Below are 12,020 nucleotides of genomic sequence, written 5' to 3'. Positions count from 1 at the left end.
ATATATAGAGAAGTGAGTCACATTTATGAGAATACAAGGCAATTGATAAATTATCCAAAAATACAACCAATGGATAAATGATGCAAGGATATTAACAAGCAGTTTTCAGTTGAATAAATCAAAGATATCTATAGGTATATGAAGTGTTCCAACTCACTTTTAATTAGAGAATAGCAAATTTAAACATCTGTAAATTAAAACTACCTCAAAAAAATGAAAATAACTTTTGGAGAAGATATGGGATAATTGGACATTAATACATTGTTGGTGGAATTGAAACTAATCCCCAAAAGGAAACCAAACTGCATACCCTTTCACAGCAAAATTACTACTAGTCTACATCCCAAAGTGATCATAAAAAGGGAAACAGACTTTCATGTGCAAAAATATTTATAGCAGCCCTACACTTGGTGGCAAAATATTGGAAATTAAAGGAATGCCCATCAGCTAGGGAATGGATGAAAGAACTGTAGAATATGAATGTTATGAAATGTTATTGTGCAATAAAAAATTATAAACAGGCAGATTTCAGAAAAAGATGAAAACACTTATACAAAATGATGTAAAGTGAAATGAGCAAAATCAGGAAAACGTTGTACACAGTATCAGCAACATCATGTAATGATCAACTATTAAGGACTGTTGGCTCTTCTCAGAAACACAATAATCCAAGACAAGTACAACGGACACGAGAAGGAAAATGCTATCCGTATAAAGATAAAAAACTGATGGACTCAGAATGCAGATTGAAAGATATTTTTTTACTTACTTTGTCCTTTCTCATTGTTTTATTTCCTGTTATTCTGTTTCTTCTTCCAGAACTGTGACCAATATAGAAATATGTTTCACATGAAAGCACATGTATAAATTATATCAAACTACCTGCCATTTTTAGAAGAGGTGGGGTAAGGGAAAAATTTGAAACTCAAAATCTTATAAAAGTGAATGCTAAAAAATATCTTAATATGTAATTGAGGAAAAAAACCAAAATATTTAAATTATAAAAAAAATGTCAAATTTTGCAGAATTGCATACATGGAGAATTGCTGTTTCATATTGAAGTTTCTTTCTGCAATGGAACGAGCCCTGGTCTTTAAGTTAGAAGATCAACATTCAAATCCCTATTTGTTGCCCTGACAATACACACGTAACCATGAACAAGGACACTCAATTTTTCTAAGCTGTTAAATTTTTATTGCAATATGGGGATGTTATTACTTGAATTGCTTACTTTCCCATAGGTTCAAAAGGAAATCACTTTGTAAACCATAAAACATTATTAGTATGAAATCAGGGACAGAATTCCAGATGGAATTAGAAGAACTTGGTTAAGATGCTGGTTCTGACTCTTCCTACCTATGAGATAATGGGTAAATTGCCTTTCTGAGTCTCAGTTTGCCTCATCTGTAAAACAATACGGGGAACCGTTTCTAATAATTGTACGACCTATCTGAAAGATTATGAGCAAAGTGCTTTGAAAAGCTTGTTCTTCATCTTCCATTGTCAAAGAGGACCAATGATATCATGAGCAATGTCTTGACTTACACAGGTATTGGATTTAAGTAAGGTAGAGTTACAAAAAGTTGTCAGCCTCACTCTCTCTTCCCAACTCGTCAAAATCCAGTGGTAAGACAAACGTCAGGATGACAGGTAATAGCCCAGGATGGAGTAGATGACCATGGAATCTTCTGACCAGGCTCTAAGTCCTCCACAGCATCTGCTTCAGCTGCCTTTATGCCATTGGATCAAATTATTCTCATCTGCCCGTTCTACCAGGGGAAGTATTCTCATGCTTGGGGTAGACACTCCTCCCCTTCCAATCACTGATGAGACTAACACCTGTCATTTACTCTCTACCTGGTTTAGTCTGTCTGAGGAAATGATTTTACCAGGCTGTAGCCACTGTGCATGCTATACCTTTGGGAGCGACATCTGAGAGTTAGGTAAAAGGTACACACCAAAGATGGATGAGCATCTCTGAAAATGGCTCAGAAAGCCCTCACACAAGAGAGGTTTTCAAAACCTTAAAGTGCTTAAAAATGTGAGTGATGATTATTTCTGGGGGGGCGTATCTTTTTCCACATTTTCAAACTATAAATGAAAAATAAAATTTATAATTAATAATAAGAAACAATAATATTTATAGCTGTTCTCATTTGACCCAGAGACAAAATTCATGCTGGGGAAGAAGTAGGGTGAATAAAACTAGGCGGGGTAACCTGGCTAGTTTTCCCCAGACATTTCTTCGTTCAAGAAGATTAATAAGATAAGATTGACATGGTAGATTATGAGTATGGACAGTTGTTAAATATAAGCATACTTACTACATACAGATCTCTGTCTATGAGCTCTTCTGAAAATGCATATTTTAACAGCAACTAAATGATCCAGACCTATAGATGATGCTCTACTTTATACTGCTCAATTAATTTGGTTTCTCCCAGGGTAAGAGATTTTAAGTCTGCCATTTATCCATTTGCATTTTCTAAGTGTTTTTTATTTTCATTACTCCAGACATAGATATTTTTTAAATTATTTTATCTTTCTACAAAATTGATTTATATCTAAATGTGTCACAGTCTGTTTAGGAAGCCTCCTTTATTTAGGGGGAATCTTCACAGTAATGGTACCCATCTAGTAAAAATTCAGATTATTTTTATTATTGAAGTTGGTAACACTTAGCGTAATAATAACAATATCATAGAAACCAACATTTCTATAATGATCTTGTAAGTACAACTGGGTCAGTGTAAAGGTTGTAAGGTAAATAGACATTTTATTTTTCTCAGGATTTTTCAATGTTATTTACAAACAATCACACATTGAAAGCAAAGTATTAGTATGGTATAATGCTATTCTTATAAAACACATTTTATTTTTCAAACTTTGGCATGTATTTTGACCATGGATATCATCTTAGAACTCTTTGCAATTTAAGTGGATAGTCACTTCTTATTTCGCTTATTCAAGTGAAATTTCTACCAAGCAGATGGGAATTTTATCTGTGGAAGATGAATAGATCAGCCATTGCATTTAACACAGCCTTGCAACAAAAAAAAAACACATTTACTCCCTTGCTCAATCCATGCCTTCTGTCACACTCCAGGAAACTTCACCCCCACCCCCACATGCTGACCTCTTTTTCCCAAGTAGGAAACTTTTATAATTCATTTCACATATATAGGTCAATTTCCTTAATCCCTTTTCCCAAATCACTTCCTTTTCTCCTTTATACAGCCTAAGACTCATCTTCCTAATGAGGTTTTCACTGATTTCACAGAACAGAGTCCAGAAAACCCATTAATTCTTACATGGCTAAAGCATGTACCTCCCTAATTCCCATTTCATAATAATTCTTTTCTTTCCAGTAACAAATACAATCTACCTGTCATCATTAGGATATGTGCTCTGATTGCTATTCTAGTACTGGTAACATAGTCACATTGGTTCATGGTGTGAAACTACTCTAATCTCGTTCCGTGGGATCAGTAAAATCAGGTTCTAATCAAATGAATTAACCTCTTATGTTTTACATGTGCAGGACTATGTACGAAAACATACAGGTTTTGTCATATCATCTAATCTAAGTCTTTCATTTTTCCACAGGTGGAACTAATACAGAAGGCATAAAGGAAATTTCGATTTACCAAGCATTTGGGAAGCATTTACACTGTGATATGTGATGGATTAGATGGAAAGACAAAAAAAAATTGCTCCTACCTTCAAGAAGCTTAGGTCTACTGAATGGGGATGACAAGTATATGGGGTATTGGCTTTTTATAAGGTTAAGACTCATGACTTCATTAACGGAAGGGGAAAGGAAGAAACATTTATTAAGTACCTACTATATGCCAGGCACTGTACTAACTGCTTTACAAATATTACCTCCAGCAACTCTGAGAGGCATGTGCTATAACGATTCCCATTTAATAACTGAAGAAACTCAAGCAGACAGAGGTTAAGTAATTTGCCCAGGGTCACATAGCTAGTAAGTATCTGAGGACAGGTTTAACCTCAAGTATCCTTGATGCCAAGCCTAGCATACTGTCCATCTAGCTGCCTCTTTAGTTTAGAGAACTTGCACTGAGGAAGCTACTGCAAATTCTGTTCAGAAAGTATCCTGCAACTTGCGGTCTCAAAATAATGGCATTTGAGATATGAAAGACTTCTATGGCCATCTAGTTCATTCCATCCATGAAAGGCATCCTCATTAAAACATACCATCAACTTGTTCAGCCTGTGCCTGATGATCTTCAAAAGTGGGGAATTCATCTCTTCATAAGGCAACCCATTTCACTTTGGGTCATCAATCCTAAACTGTACTCTCTGTGACTTCTCACCATTGCTCCTGGTTCTGCCTTCTCAGGACAAAGAGAGCAAGTCTGTTTCCATATCACTGCCCTTCAAATACCTGAAGATAGCTATCAAGGCCCCAAGGCTTCCATTCTCCAGTTTAAGCACTTTTACGTCAGTCAACCAACACATAAATAACTTGGTCTCAAGACCCTTCATTTTAGATGCACTTGTCTGGACACTCTTCAGCTTATCAATCTCCTTCCTGAAAATATTACCCAGATCCAAAATGACTGGCACCAGAGTGCTAGCTACCCAACACCCTACTTATATCATTTTCAAAACTGATAATCAATTCACCTATGGTATCATCCAAATGACTGATGAAAATGTTAAACAGTACAGGGACAACCACAGATCCCTGGGGTATTTCACTGAAGATATCCTGCCAAGTTGACATAGAACCATTAAGAAATACTAAACCTCAGTCTTATGAGTATTGCCTGGGCACACTGACAGGTTAAGTGATTTATGAGGTTAAGGTTCAATGATTTAGCACATGATAGAAGCAAAATTCAAATATGATCTTCAGAAAGATCTTTCTGAATCTGAGACTGACTCACTATTTTTTATACACATATGCACACACACACATACACAATACATACATATATAGTATGTGTGTACATGTTTGTATATATGTATGTACACATGTGTATATGTACATGTATACATACATACATAACACCCTTTCCCAAATACTGACAATTGGGTTGGTGGAAGAATGATAGTGAGAAGAAGTAAGCTGACCCCAGGTTATAAAACCAGGCACTGAATCCAATCTAGTACAATTATCCATAAGCCTTAAAAAAGAACCAAAAATAATTCTCAGAACATTGTTTTTTAGCCAAAGACTTTCATTGTTGAAAGATGATGTTTGAGAGGATCTATGAATTTCTCTATTGACCATATTCATCCCTTCACAAACTAGTGAAGCACATAGTGAAAGTATTAGTATCTCCATTTAACAGATGGGGAAAAAATGAGGCTTAGAGAATATCAGTGGTTTCCCTATGAACCTTGGAGCTTCCTCTTCTCAAAAGAATAGATAAAATAGAAGAAGTCATTTTAGCATAAATTTTCAAATTAAGTAATGTGTTTCAAAAATTAAAAATCTATGCAGCATGGAAAAGAATAAACCTATTTGAAATCTAGCCCCTTGGGACTCTTCCCATCTTTCTGGAAGGCTCATTTTCCTTCAAATTTCTCTGTGTTTTACCTTCTTCTACTATTTTCTCTTCCCTTCCCCACCCCAAATGTACTGAAGATACAAGGTCTACCTCATATAGCTTTTCAGATGTAGCAAGGCGGCAACCCAATCCATACAAATGGACACTTAGAGGTTCTCTCTTGTGAATCATTTCATTTACTCATCCTCTATACAGTAGTCAATGCACATTAAATGCTTATTAACTTGAAGAAATATATAATGAAATTTATTTAACTTACCTATAAGTCAAAGTTAAGACCTAAGTATTTTATTAATGACAAGTAATAATAATATTAACTGAAATTTATGTCTGCTAGGAACTTTTCATATATTATATCACTTTAGCCTCACAACAATTCTGTGATGTAAGACAACAGTTATTGTCATTCCCATTTTAAAGATGTTGAAATTGAGGCCTATTTAAGAGGCATGGTGTATGGATTTGGAGTCTAGAAGACCTATCACCTCTGTGAGTCATTAGCAAGTCATTAACCTCTGTTTACTTCAGTTAACTCACCTGTAAAATGGAGATATTTCTTGTACCCACCTCCCAGGGTTTTTGTGAGGATTAAATAACATTTTGCAAACCTTATAATGATATATAAATAGACCAACTAGTAAGTGGCTATTATGTACCTTAAAATTACATTCCTGTTCTAGCTTCTCTGCAAAGCTTTTCTTGTGGTTCACTGCTAGAAATTTTCTCTAGGTAGAGAGATTTGCTAAGATGGACTACCAGTAGGTTTTCCTGATGTCTTACCCATCGTGCTGTATAGAATATTTAAGTATAAATTATAGGACTTGGCAACTGATTGGCTATGGGGAGGTGAGAGAGATGAGGGGTCAAGAATTTGACCTCAGTTTCAAGCCCATATCACTTGAAAGATGATGCCAGGGGCAGCTAGGTGGACACATAACACTTACTAGCTGGGTGACGCTGGGCAACTCACGTAACCCCATTGACTAGTCAAAAAAAAAAAAGAAAGATGATGCAGCTATTATTAGTGTGATTAAATGACTAATTAATAATTATGTAGCTAATAGGTATAAATGATATTTGAAAACAAGTCTTACTGATTACAAGTCCACCTCCTACCTACTAAACCAAACATGGCAGAAATGTCCATTATGCCTACTTCAAGGGGCAAAAATTGGGAGCGCTCCATCAATACAAACTGTCTACAATGCTAACCAGTATATTAATCATTTAGATGAGAGATCAAATATAAAATATGAAGCTTATTCCAAATATTCCTACTGAAATGTTACAAAGTAATTATGTCAGTGTCTTTTTTTGTTTTTTATTACTACATATGAGAAAACAGTTCCACCATATGTAAGGCACGATAGAATAGTATGCAGAAAAACCAGCCTTGGAATGAAGAACGCTAGCCTTCAAATCTTGTCTTCAACTTATACAATTTGGTAATCCTTAGCAAACCACTTAAGCTCCATATATCTCAGGCAACTCTCTAAGATGATGAGATACAAATGAGTTGATGTTCTGCGTAAGTGAAGGTCAGTTCTACATTGGGAATTCTTTATCTTAATGAAATCTCAATCTAGACCAAACACCATCACTACCTCACCAATGCAAAAAAGGAAATGAGCTAAAACAGGAACACTTCTCAATTTTGACTTCATAAACAGTTTTATTTTTTGTAGGGAAAAACAATAATAAATTGAAAGATGCCAAAATAAGACATGGACATTATTTGTTGAATTGAGAAGTGCTTAGCCTTTCCTAGTCATTTGCTTTTCCAAGAGCTACAAATTTGATTTGCATAAGTAGTACTCACTCCAGGTGAAGACTTCTTAATCTTTTTTGGGTCATGGAGCCTTTTTGGCAGTCTCGTGAAACCTATGCATCCCTTCTCAGAATAATGCTTTTATATGTATAAAATGAAATATGTAGGATTTGAATAAGCCAATTTTATTAAAATAATATTATTAATAATATTCATTTTGAAATAAATTAAATAAAAAAAAATTAGAAGACAAATTCATGGAGCTGAGGTTAAGAATTTTTTTGCTATTTTATTGCCAGAAGTGAGTACAACAAATATGGAACCTGGGAATCATGGGCATTACTGCAGTCTGGAAACAGAGATGAGAAAGTATTCACACAAAAAGGCCATTATCTTGCTACAAATTCATCAAAGGTCTTTGAGGAATAACAATTTCTCTATGACAAACATGAATAAACCATGTTGACCACCCATGTCATTTCAGGTCAAAATATTTTTATAGATGATAGAGATTTTATACATGAAATTTATTAATTCTTCTTCAATGCTTTTAAGAACCTATTCTCCCACCTGCTTTCAGAGTATTCTATCAGTGAATTGATCACAAAGACTTCTTGTGAAATCAGGGACAAAAGCCTAGACAAGGGGTAGTGAACCTGGCCTCAAGGCTATGTGGCCCTCTAGGTCTCAAATATACCCACTTGACTGAATCTAAACTTCACAGTATAATCCCCTTAATAAGGATTTGTTCTGTAAAACTTGGACTCAATCAAAAGGCCTCACCCAAGTACTTAGAAAACCACATATGGGCTCAAGGCCACATGTTTCCCACTCCTGACACAGACCCACTATGCTACCATATAAAGAAGAGGGACACTTTATCCCCCCTAACATCCTACACTGATACTGCTTTGAGACATAATGCTTACTTGGTTTTTGAAGGTTATGTGATACAGGGTGAGTTTAATCAGGACCTATCACACTACAAAGACTTGAATATGTATGTATCCAAGTGAGGACTATTTTCCAATGACCAAAGATTATACAAGCTGCTACATGTATATATACAGGGTACTTACTGAGAAACGATGGTTTTCTTTCCAACTTTTTTTTTTTGCCATAACAACTGATGAAGTCTACAGGGGTTATAGTTTTTTGCCTCTGGTAATGAAATCACAATCTTCTGAAGTATAAAAGGGCATTAATTTATATTTAATTTTTTTACACAGAAAAATATTGTTGGCATGTACATCTTCTCAAAGAAACCCCATTGAAATCACACAGAACACCAGAGATTTACAGCACAGTTTAGGTGATGCTATGATGTAATGGAGATTTTAATAAAGAATAAAATGGCTGGATTTAATTCAACTGTTAATGGATTGCGCCTCAGTGAAAACTGAATGTCAAAAAAAGTTAGAAACCTACCCCAAGTTGCACAGAAAGCAAGCTGCCATCTACAATCTAAACCTTAGCTACTGACTCTCCAATCCTTTCTCCTACCTTATAAAATTGTTTTTCACCTTGATGAAAATGATTTCTAACAGGAATTTGCTACAATGGTTAATCTGGTAGAGTTAAAAGATGTTATAATATGTTAGATTACAAGTTTATTTATGCTATAAATAACTATAACATAAAAGGCAGAATACATAACTTCTATCATTCCTTTCCACTACTAGCTGGGTGACTTTAGACAAATTACATTTCTGGCAATTTCATTTTCTCATCAGTGAACTGGGACTACATACTTTCAGTACTTTATTTGATGAGATATGGTATAGAGCAATGTTTCCTAAATTAATTTGACTGTATATTTGGGATTTCAAATATATTATAGAAACCAGAAACTGGTCTATGTCATAAGCAAGGGATCTATTGAAGTCTCTTAGAATAAGTGAATTTTTATAAACTTCAGTTATCACATTACATGACTATGGACGCCTTATATAAAAGCCATCTAGACATTTGCCTGTGTAGTAAGCAATTAGGTAGCAATTCTAAGCTGCAGATTTTTGTTTCAAAGAATACTCAAATTCACACTAGAGTAATACCGAAGAGTACACATGACAACCCTTTAGAATTTTCAAAAACAGCTGCAAATATGCAATTCCTTCTTGTAATGCTTCAATATCTCAAACCCCTTTCCCTGTTCACACTATCTATGATAGATGTGGCAAAGTTTAAGCAATATTCATACTTTGATTTTTTTTTTATCATTTCTATATTTCAGCATTCAAAAGACTATTCTCCGCTTGTGGTTACTGATTCTAATGCTGGTTCTTGACAGGTCTTTAGTGGTGCTCTACTGAGTAAGACTACTTCATGTACTTCATATACTGGAAAATGTTAAATGCTCCTGAAAGAAGAAAGATGAAGACTGCAAATACAAGACATCTTAGTTTACATAAAACCAATAAAACCTTAATCGCTTCAACGGAGAAAGAAAACAAGATGACCCAAAGGAAAATAAATATTTTTATTAAAAAAGAGACCATAATTGGATTCCACCTTCAAGGATCATTTAAGATTTAGAGCTAATTGGAGGATTTCCTTCATTCCATTTTATCAAGCATAATTCACATCTACCAGCAGGATTGCTGAGAAATGTCAGTCAAAGGGCCATAGACAGCACATTTAAACATTTCTTTCATTAAAGGAGTAATCTTTTCTAATCACTGAAAATGCTCACTGGAGGAAGAAAAGCAAAAGATCCCAAGATTAGAGAATAAGAGAGCATGGGACGGAGAGCTGGAAGTAACCACTGACATCATTAGGTTCAATAATGGGAGATGTGAAAGAAGTGAAGAACTTTGTCCTATCTCCACACTATCCTCACTGTAAGGTAGAAAGTAGCAATGTCCAGATTCAAAACAAGGTCTTTTGACTCTGAAACACTTACACACACACATACACACCCCTCACTAAAAATTGTAAAGAATTTTTTTTCATTTGGTCCTTTATTATCTATGAAACAACATAATTATTTGATGCATAACTACGATACCTCTTCAAACCAAGTTCTACAAAAAGATGAGGCCATTTTAAAAAATTCGATTTTTGACACATCCAATATTTTCGTAAAATATTCACAGAGGAAAAATAAATCAAAATATATACTTGATTTTTCATAACCTTTGGAGTGTTTGATGAGAATATTTTACATTTTGCATTAATTAAGACCATTATTCAAGCGAACTACTTTCCCAATTTTACGATTTCTCCATAGCTAATAAATTAAAGGAGGGAAGAAAATTTTTTAGTTTGCAAAAATGATAGCAATCTAATTGTTGATACTGAAATTCCTATAATTAATGAACAAAAATGTTACATAAATGTGCACTGTAAGGAGAAAGTCAAAATGTTTACAGTGAATTAAAATAATTTAAATGAAAATTAGCCATTTTCTTCAACTACATTAAATGCCACTTGCAGAAAATTTAACTTTTCACTCACCACTGTTGAGTTTTGTGATGCATCAGCCAGATCCCCTGAGATCTCAGGTGTCCTTGTGCTGTTTGGGATTCTGTGAGGGTTACGGGCTATTGCTTCACACCAGCCCAACATTTTCTCCTTCCACTTATCCCTTTTCAATTTCTGGAATTCTGAAAATAATTTGCATTCTCTCAATCAGGTTACGTTATTTTTGTGGTATGTTTTCAAACTCGTATCTTAGAAGCAAGCCATATATTATATAATTCATGCAAACCCTGGGACTAATATCAAACACAGAAAAACAAGGGAGAAGAATTAGCTAGTTAACAATTTTATTTTAAACGGTCCCTGGTAATATTCTGCTTTAGAGAAAATCCTTGCACTAAGCTTTTAAGAGTCATTTTTCAGGGATTAGTATATAACAGGAAGTGGCATTGTTTTTGAAAGGTAAGGATAGAATTGCTGCAATGCTTACATACTTCCATGATGTCTCCAATCTGGAACAATATTACTGTTATGTGCGCTACAGATGCAGAGCAAACTGAACACAGGGATGAAATAAAGATTAATACCTTACAGCAATGGATCATTATGTACCTTTATAAAGACTTGTCAGATAAAAGCAGTATTTTCAGGGCATCATGGAGCCAAATTGGCATACGAAGTCCATTATCCATAAAGGAATAATGGACGTGAGACTCCTAATATGACATTTCCATGAAACACACAGCTTTCAGATTCGTGTAAGTTTATACTGCTTAGATATTCACATATTCTCAGAAAAAATCTATAGTCATTGCCAACAATATAGGAATATTCTCTTACTTATAAAGTTTTACAACTGACTTTTTATTTCAACACATCCAGTAAATTGAAATGGTATATTGCAGGTCTTAGTTAACTGCATTACCCTGCCAATTAAATATCAAAAATAACGTGGAGTAATTATATTTCACATCATCCAAACTAATTAGCAATCTGCAGGTTTATAACATTTGAGGCAATCAAAATACCCCATTTCATAGAATTATGAAAGTTAACATAAAAAAAGTTTGGGCTAACACTTTGATGAGTTATTACTCTAAATGACAAAACAGTCTAGTTAAATGGATCTGAACAATGTAAATAGGGAAGTATTAAAAACGTGCATGAAAAACATGCCTGAGATGCTCAAAGGAATTTTATATATGGATTACTTATGGAGACAGACGGTCATGGCAGGGGTGGGAGGGGGGTAGAGAAGTGGAAAACGGAAGAACAACCAATTATTAAAA

At 34.6% G+C, this 12,020-nt stretch overlaps 1 protein-coding gene across 1 annotated transcript in view; it reads right to left on the bottom strand.

Moving 5' to 3' along the window:
- The window catches only part of MARCHF1 (membrane associated ring-CH-type finger 1), a 478,951-nt gene extending 468,040 nt beyond the window's left edge, over nucleotides 1–10,911 (bottom strand). The window contains 1 exon segment of the mRNA XM_078149031.1: nucleotides 10,768–10,911. Within this exon segment, the coding sequence (XP_078005157.1) occupies nucleotides 10,768–10,878 (111 nt within the window). The 5' untranslated portion in view covers nucleotides 10,879–10,911.
- Nucleotides 10,912–12,020: the final 1,109 nt, after the last annotated feature.

This window comes from Phascolarctos cinereus, unplaced genomic scaffold (genome assembly GCF_003287225.1).
Source record: "Phascolarctos cinereus isolate Bilbo 61053 unplaced genomic scaffold, phaCin_HiC Scaffold_9;HRSCAF=440, whole genome shotgun sequence".
Taxonomy (NCBI): Eukaryota; Metazoa; Chordata; class Mammalia; order Diprotodontia; family Phascolarctidae; genus Phascolarctos; species Phascolarctos cinereus.
The sequence above is the reverse complement of the archived record's forward strand: the minus strand, read 5'-3'. Positions and strand labels throughout refer to the sequence as shown.